Source organism: Vipera ursinii (genome assembly GCF_947247035.1).
Source record: "Vipera ursinii genome assembly, chromosome: 5".
NCBI classification, from domain to species: Eukaryota; Metazoa; Chordata; class Lepidosauria; order Squamata; family Viperidae; genus Vipera; species Vipera ursinii.
Genome location: NC_139518.1, coordinates 11,032,908 through 11,048,257, shown reverse-complemented (window position 1 = coordinate 11,048,257; position 15,350 = coordinate 11,032,908). Strand labels below are relative to the sequence as shown.

The 15,350-nt window shown below is 43.4% G+C and overlaps 1 protein-coding gene across 5 annotated transcripts in view; it reads left to right on the top strand.

The window, feature by feature from the left end:
- Positions 1-5,997: 5,997 nt before the first annotated feature.
- Positions 5,998-15,350, top strand: part of USP13 (ubiquitin specific peptidase 13) — a 101,501-nt gene continuing 92,148 nt past the window's right edge. For all 5 annotated transcript variants that reach the window (XM_083363916.1, XM_083363915.1, XM_083363913.1 and 2 more), the window contains exon 1: positions 5,998-6,352. Coding sequence is in view for 4 of the 5 variants with exons in the window: in XM_083363915.1 (XP_083220041.1) it covers positions 6,197-6,352 (156 nt within the window). In the remaining variant the exon portion in view is untranslated. The remainder of the gene's footprint in view (positions 6,353-15,350) is intronic.

Genomic DNA, 15,350 nt, shown 5'->3' with positions numbered 1-15,350 from the left:
GCTCCCTACAAGCTTCTGATTTCATTTATATTCTGCCTTTTATTCCAGAGCACAAAGAGGCGTAGCTAGTCAGATAGGTTGGGCCAAGAAAATAATTGGCCCAGATCAACCAGCTGAGTGACTTTGGGCCGGACCCTCTCTCTCAGCCCAATTCACCTCACAGGATTATTGTTGTGGGGAAAATAGGAAGAGGAAGGGGTGTTGGATTTGTTCGCCTCGAGTTACTTGTTAAAATAATAAGGCCTTCATCCTTGACACCATGCAGAATCCTTCGGGACAGAGCACTAGAAATTAGAACGGGCATGAGAAGTAAGTTTTATTTTGAGAGTGCCAGTTTCTTGCCTTGTCATCGTCACTGTGAAACTTCCAATACAGTTATTAAAGTATACATGAATCGATTTTTTTTATTATGCGCCATCAAGTTTTCAACTCCTAGTGACTACAGGTAGTCCTCGACTTACAACGGTTCATTTGGTGACCATTCGAAGTTGCAACAGGCCTGAAAAAAAGTGACTTACAACCGTTGCAGCATCTCCATGGTCACCTGATCAAAATTCGGATGTGTGACAACCGGTTCACGTTTATGACGGTTGCGGTGTCCCGGGGCCTTGTGATCAGCCTTTGCCACTTTCTGACAAGCGAAGTCAGTGGGGAAGCCAGATTCGTTTAACAACTGGGTTTACTAACTGAACACCTGCATTGATTCACTTAACAAATGTGGCAAGAAAAGTCATAAAATGGGGCAAAACTCACTTAATGAATGTTTCGCTTAGCAATATAAATTTTGGGCTCAATTTTGGTCATAAATTGAGGATGACCCGTACATAGATTTTTTTTCCCCATGACAGTCATTTGACTTGACATCCCCTTCCCCAAAATCCATTTTCATTCTCCCCTTTCAATCAGAATAGAGCTGGAAGGGACCATGGAGGTCTTATAGTCCAACCCTCTGTCAAGCAGGAGATCCTATACCATTTCAGACAAGTGTGGTTGTCCAGTCTCTTTTTAAAATCCTCCAGTGATGAAGACATTTTTCAGAATTCCATCTCATTTCTGTGTTTGCAGAATATGAACACTTTCCCTTTGAGATGAATACATGTATAGATGCATCCATATTAACTGGTATCCACCTTTGGAGAAGTGCTAGGTCAGTGATTGACAGGCTGGGCGATTTTGTGCAGTCACATGAATCCAACCATTATGTTGGCAAATGGTGAGAGCCAGACTTATCATGTTAATATACCGGGTGGCATCGAGTTTAAAAAAATATTTTTATACTGTATTTTTTCGGCATAGTGCATTGTATGAGTGCAGCAACGTTGGTTAGATTTGTGCTTCTTAGATTGTAAGCCGCCCTGAGTCTTCGGAGAAGGGCGGAATATAAATGGGATTAAAAAAAAAATCTGAGATGAGCATTCAGTGTGTTGAGAGAACATCTCCAGTGTGTGGAGGAAACCTAGATAATTGGATTCAGGGAATCTTAGGTTAAACATGAGCCTGTCAGGACCACGACAAGTCTCCATCATGGATTGTATTTACTTTCTGCTATGGGTTGTCCTGGAAATTATTAGGATCAACAAAGGGCATGATTTTCTTAAGTTCTCAGGCTATTTAGTTAGATTTTTTTAAAGAAAATCTCTCCTTTATTATTTTTATAAATAACTCAAGATGGCAAAATATCTAATATTCTTTCCTGCTATTTTCCCTAAAACAATCAATTATGTGAGGTGAGTTCATCAAATGTCTTATTTTTCTAGCGGAAATAAAAGCCAACATTGACCACCTATTTCTTGTTTAAATCGTTCACTGTTAACTTTATGGGTTATTGGTAGAGAATCCTAGGAAACTGGAGTCAGCTAGTTTTCATCAGTTGCAGGTTAATGTGTCATATAAACATGTTATGGATTCTGGTTCTCTAAATACATCTACGTGCAGCTTAGTTACTTTATTGCTGAACCCCTTTTTGTAGGTTTTTTTTGCAATTCACCAAAGTGTAAAATTATCAAATGAGATCGCAAGGACCCCAGCTGCACTCATAAACCATCCAAGGTTAAGTTGTTGAGCCAATACATCATCTACATGTTTATCTAAACTGCTTGAATGCCTTGTGCAAATATAGTTAAAGTATTTCTCGTACAAAGCAAGCTTTAATTTTGATAAGGACCACATAAATGTAGCATGAATTCCCTGCTCAGGAAATCAACGTTTTTGCCCCCCTCAGTAAATCTAACTAAAAGATAATTTATACACAAGCACAGGTAGTCCCTGACTTACTATTGGTTGCTAACAACTGTTCAAAGTTACAGCTGACTTCAAAAAAGTCCCATAATTGCAGAAAAATAAATATAAGAATAATAATAATGATGATGATGATGTTATTTACAATCCAACCTCAAAGTTGTGACTGCGGCTCCTCTGGATAATGTGAATGGCCAGGAGGGCCTTTGCGCAACTGCGGATTGTGTAACAGTTATACCCTTTTCTGGACCAACAGTCCCTGCTCACAGTCACTCATGCCCTAGTTACCTCTCGGCTGTTGCAACGTGCTCTACATGGGGCTGTCCTTGAAAAGCATCTGGTTTTGTACAGACTCAGGTGTGTGTCTTTGTCACCTTTCCTGCGGAAGCTGCATTGGCTGCCCATTTGCTTCCAGGTGCAAATCAAGGGGCTGGTTGTCACCTTTAAGGCCCTCCATGGCTGAGGACCGGGTTATCTGAGGCAGCGTCTGATCCACTTGAGCAGGGAGGCAAGGAAGCTACATCTGGTGGGACCCCAAAGAAAGGCTTTCTCCATGGTGCCTCCTTCCCTGTGGAGATTAGACTGGACCCCACTTTGACACTCTTTTGTAAGGCCTTGAAAACCTGGTTTTGCCAACAGGCCTTAGGAACCTAAAGTGTTATTTGCTTAATAACCATGGTGACTCACTTTTATCATTATCATTAAAACGGTTGTAAAATCAAGTCTGGTCATGTGATAGGCTGCTAAACAACCACAACGGCTATAAGTCTTTGGTTTACAACCATTTGTTTAGTGACCATTTGAAGTTGCAACAGCACTGAAATAAGTGACTTGTGAACATGTTTCACACTTAAGACCGTTGCAGCCTACCCACGTGGTCAAAATTCAGATGCTTGTTAACCAGCTCATATTAATGACAGTTGCAGCGTCCCGGGATCGTGTGATCCACTTTTGCAACCTTCCGACAAGCAAAGTCAATGGGGAAGCCAGATTCACTTAACAACCGTGTTATTAACTTTACAACTGCATTGTTTCAATTTAACAACTGTGGCAAGAAAGGTCGTAAACATGGGGCAAAATTCACTTAGCAACTGTCTTGTTTAGAAATAGAAATTTGGGGCTCAACTGTGGTTATAAGCTGAGGACCACCTGTATTGATTTTGGTAGCAAAAAAACACGAACAATGTTGCTGTAGGATTGTATTTCATATCGTTTTCATGAATCCTAGTAAAGACAGTGTCCAACTATGAAATTTGGATAAACATAGGCTATGAATCCTTTTTTCATACCATACTCTGCTCAGATCAGACCACTCAGCCTGTTTTTTCAGAATTCAGTTAGCATAGATTTTGCTAGCTGGGAAATTTCAACAGCCTCAAATGGAAAAGACTAATTTGAAAAGATTCCCCCACATACTAAGTGTTTTTGAGATGTGAGCTCAGAAGCAACCTTCTTAAAAGGAAAACCATACACACAGTTTTAATGTACTGTATTGCAAGCAGTAATGTACTCATTATCCCAAAAGGCCACATCATACAACCTGGATCATTTAAAAGCTTTTAAGATAAACAATCTACCTCAAATGTATGTCTGAGTTTTCAATTAGAAGCCAAAATTATTGCTCCAGCTGCATGTATTGTTTCCGATAGCTTGTAATACATTGACACAGCAAAAGCTACTCACCTTTCTAATAAAAAGTATATTGCACAAGAATAAAAAATCCTTGATTACTTCTTGGGGACTAAGATGTCCTGGAAGAGCATGCACGATTAATGCCTTCACACAACATACTTAATCAGGTTAGGTAAAATCAAAATGTCAAACCCACTCCCAAATTGTTACATTTTACCTGACATTTTGAGAAGGAATTAGTTTCTGGGGTTACATGTCTGTTTTCAGTGAATCAACGCAGTTGTTAAATTAGTAACACGTTTGTTAAGTGAATCTGGCTTCCCCATTAACTTTAATTGTCAGAAGGTTGCAAAAGATGGTCACGTCATAAATATGAACCATTGTCCGGCATTCGAATGTAAATCACGTGACCGTGGGAAATGCTACAAAGGCCATTAGTGTGAAAAATGGTATTAAGTCACTTTTTTCCCCCAGCGCCTCAGTATCTTCAAACGGTCACTAAACCAACCGTTGTAAATCGACCGCATCTGTACTTGGCTATCGGATGATTATTATTATTTAATTATTATTATTTTATTTTATTTAATTTAAACCTGTATATATTGTATTGTTTTAATTTGCCCTGTAAACCGCCCTGAGTCCCTCGGGAAAAGGGCGGTATATAAATCGAAATAACTAAATAAATAAGTGGCAGGTTAACTTCCGTCTTCCTCCACTCCAGGCTGGGTTAGCCTTTTGTGTGAACGGCGACCACGTGCAACCCACTCGTCCTCACCCCTCTTTTGAAGGACCCGTCCTGGAATATTTTTTAAAAAAATTCCATTTATATCCCGCCCTTCTCCGAAGACTCAGGGCGGCTTACAAGCTTAGCAGTAGCCTTTATTCTATGTATATGCCTGCTTATTAGGGCTTTCACACACACACACACACACCCAAGCGGCATTATTACAAAGTCAGCTTAATTGCCCCCAACAATCTGGGTCCTCATTTTACCTACCTCGGAAGGATGGAAGGCTGAGTCAACCTTGAGCCTGGTGCAAGGGTAGGCAACCTCGGCTCTTTTATGACTATGCTGACTCAGGAATTCTGGGAGTTGAAGTCCATGAGTCATAAAAGAGCCGAGGTTGCCTACCCCTGGCCTGGTGGGATGCGAACCTGCACTAATTGCAGGCAGCTGGTGTTACTTAAGGAGGCATTAGCCCACTGCTCCACCAATTGCTCTCTACATGGGGCTTCCCTTGAAGACCACTCAGAGGCTCCAACTGGTACAGAATGCAGCCGCGAGAGTTGTCTTGGGAGTTTCCCGGTACTCCCATATTACACCTTTGCTCCGCGAGCTGCATTGGTTGCCAGTTGTCTTCAGAGTGAGATTCAAGGTTCTGGTAATGGTTTTTAAGTCCCTACATGGCATGGGTCCGGAGTACCTCAGGGACCACCTGCTGCCGGCGGCGTCAACTTCCCTCCGCCCTGTGCGTTCCCACAGAGAGGGCCTCCTCAGGGTGCCTCCGGTCAGAGAATGTCGGCTGGCGGCCCCCAGGGGGAGGGCCTTCTCTGTGGGCGCTCCAGCTTTATGGATCCAACTGCCGGTTGAGCTCCGGACGGCACCGGACCTTCGCTCCTTCCGGCGCGGTGTGAAGACCCATTTATTTGAACAAGCTGGCCTGGCCTGATGGGGGACATTAGGTTTTTTAATGGGGTTTTTTTATATTGTGATTGTCTTTATCTGGGCTATTTTTTAATCCTTTTTAATTGTTGTATTCTCTATTTATATGTGCCCTGTTCCCCGCCCTGAGTCCTTCGGGAGAAGGGCGGTATATAAATCTAATAAAATAAATAAAAAATAAATAAATTTCCCTTTGCCCCCCAAAATACCTCCCACCTGCCCCCCACTTGTAAACTCTCCTCTTCAGAATTTTGGGCCGGGAGGAGGAGGAGGAAGAAAGAGAGGGCGGGAGAGCTCCTGAGCAGGTGCAGAGTGCCGTTCCTCTGGGAAGGGCGGCGGTCCAAACGGCCCAGCCCACCCTCTCTATCTCTCTCTCTCCCTTCAACCCGGGTGCGGTCTCCAGCCCTGGGCGCACGCCGGCCGGGCTCCCCCGGGACGGCTGGGGGGGCGCCGCTTGGGGAGCAGCAGCTGCGCCGCCGCGGCTCTGCCTTCCATTGGATTAAAAATAGCGTCTCTCCGCCCCTCCGGACGGGGCCGGCCTGGGCTGGGCGCTTCTTCTGGCCCCCCTTGTCCTGCGTCTCTCTGCCCGGGCTCGGCCGACCGTTCGCGCCCCTGGCTAGCGCGGCAAGGCGGCTCTCTCGGGTCCGGCCGGCGGCGAGGAAGATGGAGCGGGCCGCGTTGTTCGCGCAGGGGCGGGAAGCGCCGATGGCTGCCGGGGACGTGGGCGAGCTCTTGGTCCCTTACATGCCCACCATCCGGGTGCCCAAGACCGGCGATCGCGTCTACAAGACCGAGTGTGCCTTCTCCTACGACTCGCCCGTAAGTAACGGGTGGCTGCTGCTGCCACCGCCGCCGCCGCCCGGGCTTGTTTGCCAGCCGGCTCGTCTTTCTCCCTCCCCGCCTCTCCGCCTCCCCACCTCACCTTGCAAGCCGGGATCCTGGCTTGGCGCGTTCCCACGTTCTCCCGCGACCCTCCATTCCCTCGCGCCCCCCTTTCACCCGCCGCCTGCTCGGCCTGGTTTCCCGCGGGGTCGCGCTCACCTCATTGCCCGGCTGGGCTTTAGACCCCTTTCCCCTCCCTCCCTCCTTCCCCCCCACCTGTTCTTTCCTTCTTGGGATTACATCTCCCCTCGTCCTCGGCGGGATTTTTGATGATCGCTGGCTTGATTTCGTCTGAATGGGAAAAGCTGGGCGTGCCTGTTGTACTTCTCTCTCGCACCCCAGTTTTCCGCGAGTCCCCTAGAAGTGAAGTTGCCTCTAGTAGACGACCTATGCTTCTGGCTACTTTGTCTCTATGCCCAGCTAGGTGGCAGGTGCCTAGCCAATGTCAGCTAAAGGGAGTTGGATTTGGTTATGGAGGGCTTGGATAGGAGACCACAAGGAAATGTCCAGGTGGTAAACTACATTGAGAAGTTTTTTTTTTAAAAAAAGCATGAAAGAAAGTAATGGCAAACCAGTTCCATTTCAAAAGGACAGATCTTTGAAGTTGCAAGTCCACTTTGACTTGACGGAGATATTTTGCCCGGGGGAACCCCAAAAGTCGGACTTTTGAGCTGGTTACAGGCCTCTAAATAGATTCCTTCCTCCATATGCAACTTGTCTCATTTTATTGGCAATATAACCTAGTTCTGCTGATCAAGCCATCAGCTGCTCCACTTGGTCTTTCCTTATTGATAAGGAACTTCTGCCAGGCTAAACTCAAATGTGGAGTTCTTGGGTTGCCAGCTAGACCTGAAAAAGTCACATATTTTTCTTGGCTTGTGCGCTCCTCACAATGCAGTGTGTACTGAGCCAGATGTGCTAAAAGTATTTGTTGAAGTAGCTGCCTTCACTCGGTACCTTAACTTGTTGAGTTTCTTTTTGTGAATTAGCACCTTGCTAACCAACTAATTTGATTCAGCGAATGGTACAAATCTAGGGAATGAATTAACAAAGTTAAATGAGCTACATGAATACACCCGGTCAGTTTCTCAGCTTCTTAAGTTACCATCCTGTCAGCCCTTCCACTTCTTCTTTGGCTAATAATTTGATTGTTTTGTCTCTGCTTTCTTGACAGCTTTTCAAGCTGATAAGCTAATTCCTTCTGGTCTCTATTTGATTTAGCTGCACCAGATTAACCCTGGTAAATTTCTGATTGTGCTGTAATAGACTGGATGTTGCCCTTTACATATAAGAGGTAGCCCTCAACTTACAACCAGTCACTTAATGATTATTCAGAGTTATGACAGACTTCCCCAGAGCTACTTATGACCCATTTTCAAAGTTAAGATGGCCACATGTGCCCTCCCAGGTGGTCATGTGACTCCATCTTGGGTGCTTAGCAAGCATCTCATCTTTATAGCTGTTTGCATTGTCCTGTGGTTATGTGACCATGATTAATGATGGGGTGGGTTTTTTGGTTTCTGGTATTTACTTCTAGTTGCCGGCAAAAGTGCCCATTGGGGAAAATGGATTCGCTTAACAGCTGTAGTGTTTACTGAATGGCCACTCTAAAAGATGTAAAAAAAAAGTATAGTCGTGTGGTGCCTTACGACCACAATATCTTATGACTGGAATTCCATCCTCAATTACAGTTGTAAGTTGAGGACTATTGGTAGTTCCACAAGTGAAATAAAGTGAGTTGCCATTTGAGCCAATATTTTGCAAGGATGGGGGTGGGTGGGAATGACTGGTTGAGTTACAGATGTGTTTCTGCCTGCATTTCCTACAATTTGGAGTGTGAATTTGAACTCAACAGGGTTACAAACGTATCTGTATGATCTTGGTTCCAGATTGACCATCTGTTCTTTCTCGACTAAATCCGTTTTATTGTCCTGCTTTTGAGGTCTGTGCTATAGATTTGCTCTTTCTTCTTGTGAACCTACCCCTTCATTTTACCTATAGGGAAATTTGTTTTGATTTTCCTAAAGCTGGACAAAACACCGTTTAATTATAAATGGAGTTTTGATATTTAATAATTTTGAGTACTGTATTGAGAATCAATTTTGGGGCAAGAACAAAGAAAAAAAAGCTTTTATTGCAATTCCTTATTTCCATTCCAGGGCAGAAATAAAGCGTTATTTAATTTTTTAGTAGATATTTGTGACTTTTAACTGCTTCTCTTTGAAGCGGAAAAGTAAGCTGTATTAATTTAACCAGGTTCTCTTGGGTAACATAGTTTTCTGAGTTTATCCAGTATTAAATGTATTTTGCTAGCTAGCTTAATATTTCTCAGCCTTGCCAACTTTAAGACGTGAGGACTTCAACTCCTAGAATTCCTAGCCAGCTTTAAATTGAAGTCCACACATCTTAAAGTTGACAAGGTTGAGAAACATTGCACTAGTTTGTTGTTCGCTCTGTTGTGTGAATATATCGTATCATAAATCAGGTTTTTCTGTAACGTTAAAATTAACAGCTTGGGACAGATCTGGTGACTTTGTTGCAGGATTCCTCTCTCTCTCTCTCTCTCTCCCTTTCTCTAAAGTCTTAGGAGGTCATCATGTTTTTCAGGCAAGATTGGTGATCTTTGAAGGTTTGTGTTTTCTCTTAGTTCTTAAACCAGGCCCCCACCTCCAGTTCACTGCCTCCATTTATTTGGCTCGTGCTCTATTTATGTATGTGTGTGTGTGTGTGTGTGTGTGTGTGTATGTTTTAGTCTGCCTTTATTTCTTTTATTTATTTATTTATTTATTTTATTACATTTATATACCGCCCTTTCCCAAAGGACTCAGGGCGGTTTACAGGGTAATTAAAAACCAAGATACAAAAGTTAAAAACAAGTTTAAAAAAAATTATATTTGTCCCTGTATAAATAAAACCCCAGTTAAAATAAGATTAATCCTCAGCCTGGGCCAGAGAGCTCGAAGAGCCAGGTCTTCAGGTCCCGGCGGAATGAACGGAGGTCGGGGGCAGTCCTCAGCTCCACTGGCAGCTGGTTCCAAAGGGCAGGCGCCCCCACTGAGAAGGCCCTATCCCTGGGTGTCGTCCGCCGGCAATCTCTTACCGGTGGCACCCTGAGAAGACCCTCCCTGTGGGAGCGCACTGGACGAAGGGAACTTGATGCCGGCAGCAGGTGTTCCCTCAGATATCCCGGACCCAAGCCATGTAGGGCTTTATAGGTCATCACCAGCACCTTGAATCTCACCCGGAGGGCAACCGGAAGCCAATGCAGCTCGCGGAGTAGAGTAACTCAAGTATAAGTAACTCAAGGTGGCAAATGTAACTAATACTCCCTTCTCCTACTTTCCCTACAGCAACATCCCTATGAGGTGGGTCAGGCTGAGAGAATGACTGGCCCAAACTCATCCAGTCAACTTTCATGTCTAAGATGGCACTAGAACTCACAGTCTCCTGGTTTCAAAATTGGCCCTTTAACTATTACACCAAGTTGGCTCGGTCTGAAGGAGTTCCCAACCTTTTCTCTTTGCCCAAACTAACATTTTTGTGATATTCTTACTGCTAACTCAGAGGGAAATGGCAAATAGTTCCACCTGTAGGCTGTTCGTGTGATAATTAAACTTGCAACTACTTGCTAGCTAGGAGGAGGAGAAGCATGGCAATTAAACTTGCAGCCACTTACATTTAGGAGCTACTGAACAGATCAGGGGAGATATATTTTATTTTAGGAGAGGTTGATGCACAAAAGTGTGACACTCTTCTTGACAACTCTTCTAGGTTTAGCACGTTGAGGTGACAAGTAGCCTGAGATTTTTCAAAGAAAGGCACACATTCTCTTTTTAATATTAACTTAAACCGTTTTTTTTAACTTTTCTAGCTGTCACCCAGCACTGCAAAAGTAGATACAACCCCTTTCCTTTTTTTTCTTTTCACATCGTCTGTTCCAAGTGTGATCTTCTCATTTCGGCAACGGTCAGCTTCAGCTGAATAGAAGTGTGGGGCTTGGCTGTCTGGTTTCTCCTTCATTATTTGGGAGTAATGAATTCAGGACAGATTCTCTGGGGCTGACCTTCTGGCCCGGCCGTCTGTGACTCAGCAGAGCATTCTTTGTAGTGTTTAGTTTTATGTTGAATGGAGTGATTTACAAGGCTAATCTAATTCTAAGTCATAAACGTACAGATGTGTGCATCAGACCATCTGTCCTTGCTACCAGGTTTACTTGTATGTGCTTGCTTGGCTGAGGGCATCCATGCACACATTCGTACATAAATTGTATTACAATTGCTGTTTTAACACTTGCTGAATTGGTTACCAATAGGGTTTTGAGTCCAAATGTTGGTTTTGATCTAGAAAGGCCTGTATGGCTTTATGCTAGGGCCATGGTGGCGAACCTATGGCACACATAAGATGGCACACATAAGATTATAAGATGGCGGCGCCTGGAATGGCTGCGGCTGCATTGGCTCTTGAAGGCAAATAGTTTTGGGAGGGATAGTAAGGGCTATAGGCCACATGATCAAGAAGATTTTAACGTGTTTGAACAACATGGTGGAACTAAGGTAACATACGACATACGACCGACAATCTTTGCTGGCCTGGCGAGTTTCTAGTGGTTTTAGAACTGTTGGTGAGACCGTTAAAAGTCGTTGGCGCTGTTTGAATTTGTTCTACCAGCAGCAAGATCTGACTGCTGGCCCAGTGATGGATTCTAGTGCAAATCAGGGCTGTTTCCAGAGGAGGCAGAGGAGGAGAGGACCTGGAGCTTATGGAGCGAAGGAACTGGATGAGGCTGTCGGCAGGCCCAGAGGAAGAGAGAGAGGCTTTTGGAGGAGTTGGTGGTGGCGGCGGCAGCGTGCTCCAGGGGCGAAAAGAAGCAAGGCCTCTTTAAGGAAAAGGTGGAAGAGTAAGGATCAGAAAAAGGAAAGAAGGCGAGGTTGTCAGAATACAAGCCAATTTGAGGGCTAATCCACATGGAGCCCCATTTCCATCTGTCCTGTTTGCCATCGTTCACTCCCTAGAGACTAAAATGGACAATGTGAAATTTGAGCGGGCCACGAACGAGGAGTATATATCGGAGTGGTGACCCTTTGAGAGCTTTATGCAACGAAATTTCATTTGGATGTATGCCGATTGGTGTACATTCAAAGTGACAATAAAGTTATCATCATCATCATGTCACAGGTGCCACGCAGAGCCCTCTCTGTGGGCACGCGCACTGTTGCCCCAGTCCCAGGCCTTCAGCTGGGTTTAATAAAACCTTTTCCCTTTAGGCCTCCACTGCTGTGTGCAAAAAAAAAAAGGTTCAATCAATCAATTTCAACTTCAAAGATCTCGCAAAGTTGGAATTGGTTGATTGAACTTTTTAGTCCCACCCAGTCTGCTGTTATCACCGCAGCCATGCCCATCCAATGGGCCACATGCATCCAATGGGCCACGCCCACCTGGCACCCGACGATACCTAAGTGGGTTTTGGGTTGCAGTTTGGGCACTCGGTCTCTAAAAGGTTCGCCATCAGTGTCCTAGGGCAACTTATTATTTATTTATCAAATTTATTGGTCATCCGTCTTACCACCGGTAAGATAAAACTATATAAATAAAACACTACAAAATATAAAAATGCAAATTGCAACAGCTAAAAAACAGGGAGGGAGGGAATAAGATGAGCGGGGAGGGGGGGGCGATCGGATATTAATTTATGAACCTCCCCCAGCATGAAGCCCCTTCTTGGGCACCTGTTTAAGGATCCTATCCCTGGGAGAAATCCAAGGGACATGAACCTAGACGCCGTCTTGTGTTGGGTTGGTCCAGGTGCTTTGCCATCGCTGGTCTCCAGAGATTCACCTTGGCACCTGCCCTGCTGGCATTTTGGAAGTCAATCAAGATGGTTTCATTTGAACAGGCTTTGGGGAGATGATTGGATTAAATCCAATTTTTAGTTTTCAAGCCCAGGCAAGGAGTGAGACTTGTGATAGAATAATAACTTTATTGTCACTTTGAATGTACACTAATTGGCATACTTTAAAATGAAATTTCATTGCATTCAGCTCTCAAGGAGTCACCGCCTCCAATATACACTACATAAATATGACAAAAGTAAACAAATAAATACAGAATTATGCACATACCTACATATATTATATGACACAGAGAAACAACATAGTTCAGGTTACGTATACATGTGCATGGCGAGAAAAACGAATCTTGCGAGTTTACCAGACGGATGTCATAAGGAAAAAAGCTATTACAGAAATGCTAGAAATGTGTATCTCAAGACTGGGATGTGAATTCCACCCTTAACATGTAGGTAGTCCTTGAATTACGATCACAGTTGAGCTCAAAATTTATGTTGCTAAGTGAAACATTTGATAAGTGAGTTTTGCCCCTTTTTTATGACTTTTCTTGCCACAGTTGTAAAATGAATCATTGCAACTGTTAGTAACATGGTTGTTAGCTGAATCTGGCTTCCCCATTGACTTTGTCAGAAGGTCACAGACGGTGATCACATGACCCCGGGACACTGCAGCGGTCATAAAATATGGACCAATTGCCAAGCATCTGAATTGTGGTCACGTGACCATGGGGGATGCTGCGATGGTTGTTAACTCTGGAAAACAGTCGTAAGTCACTTTTTTCAGTGCCGTTGTAACTTTGGTCCCTAAATGGGACTGTTGTAAGTGGAGGACTACTTGTATTTGTACATGATGCAGTGATGCAAGTAGAAAAGGGAGGGAATTGTAGTACGACTGATGCTTTGTCATTTTTCCATTGCGGTTACATATAACTAGTTTTTGTTTCAATATGCAGTCTGTATTTTTTATGTTTTCATATTGCTGTATTTATGGATCTGAGGTGGTTGTCCGTTAGTGAATTTCTGTTGATTGAAGTTTATTGGGGTTAATTTGTTGGAACTGTAAGTTGCCCAGAGTCACTGGGTTGAGTTGGGAGACTATAGCAAAGCAAATAAATAAATTAATAAATGAATGAAGAAATAAATACTGGATGTTGTAAGCGTCTTGGGAAGCACACATAGAAATATATGTAATAAATAGACAAAAATCTCCTTTTGTAGTTGCTTGAGCCTGAAATAACATGGTTGCCCCAAAAATCCCACTGATGTTACCTCTTCAACCAGCTCTCTTCTCTAAGGTAAGGTAAAGGTAAAGTCTGTGACAGCTGTCCCTCTTATTAAAAAGCTTTTTTTCCCCCAGAAAGGTTTGTAGGTTCCTGCAAGATCATGTCTACCGTATTTAAAGTTGGAATGATTTTCGTAAAACCTCAAGTTCCATCTTTTTTAGTAGCTCTCTCAAAAGTATAAGGAAGCAGAGAGAGCTCATTAAATCGATAGAAATTATTGATACATGTGCGGTTATGTTGGAGAAAAGAGAGGCACTCAAGAGGCTGCTTCCTGAAATTAGAGGAGGGGGGGGGAATGAAAATAAACGGATCTCAGAAAAGTGCATTGCTGGATGGATCTGACTTCGGAAACATCAACAACTTTAACTTTTCTTGATTCAGCTATTGTTAAGTGCAGCCATTCCAGATAGGACAAGTAGTTAATGGGATAGTAGACACTCTTTTTTTTTATTTTCCCAATAATTTTGTTAAATATCACATTATACAAGTAAAAGTTATACGGTTATAGATACACATACACACTTCATACAGAAGTGTAGAAAGAGTAAGGAAAAAAGGAAACGAGAAAAGGACAAACCTCCTTTATCTCCGCCAAGAATATTTATTTATGAGGTTTTCATCCTGCCTTTAATATTTTTATAAATAAGAAGACAGTGAACATACCTGGTACGTCTGCCTCCTGTTTGCCCCACAACAACAACCCTGTGAGGTAGGTGGGGCTGAGAGAGAATGACTGGCCCTAAATCATCCAGCTGGCTTTCATGCCCAAGGCAGGACTAGAACTCACAGTCACCTAGTGGTTGATCCGAAGTCATCCAGCTGGTTTTTATGCCTTAAGGCAGGACTAGAACTCACAATCTCTGTATGATTGGCCCAGAGTCACCCAGCTGGCTTTCATATCTAAGGCAGAACTAGAAGTCACAGTTTCCTGGTTTCTAACATGGTGCCTTCACCATTCAACCAAACTGGCTGTAATCTAGAATAATCAACATTAACAGCTTATCGCTATATGTTAAAACATAACGTTTCTTCATTCCTCTAAAGTATAACCAAACATCTCTTCGTTCCAAGACACTTTCCATCTTTATACAAAGAAATAGAGAAACCAGAGGAAGAAATTCAACAGAGAGACAACAAAACGTAAGAAATTTCCTCCTAGCCTGGCTATCGATGAGGAAATGGGCGGCAGAGAAATAGAAAAAAAGTCAAGGAAGAACTTGCAAAAAGCAATATCTGTGAATGTAAAGGTCGTGTCCTGTATTAGGGATGTACAGAACATTCCATTCCGGGAACAGAACGTGCTGGTGAACAATGGAACATTCCATGTTCCTCTTGGGTTGCCCCATATGGGGCCTACTTGGTATGTTCCAGGAGCAGAATTCTTTGCCCGTTTTATTTTCTGCATTACTTTTCTTTGGCACTCAATTTTTTATAGTTCCTGTCACTTCTTCCGGTCCATGTTTTTGGTTTAAGCAGATCCTTTGAAGGTTGGCATCCATTGGTGACACCAGTTGTGATAAAACTGAGTTGATCTGGTGGGAAGTGGTCTTCAAATAGTCTTTGATATACGGCAGCAAATGAAGCCTGCAAATCATGGTTATAAGTTGTGACAGTTGTAAATCAGGTCACTCACATGACCAACCCAATTTTACAACTTTTTTCCCCCAGTGGTCACTAAGCAAACACCCACGGTTGATAAGCAAAGCCATGATTTGCTATGCTCAATTTTGCCAAAACCAAGAAGTAAACGTCAGTTTTCAGCAAAATATGGCCATGTGACTGTGGGACTCTGCAAATGATCATAAAT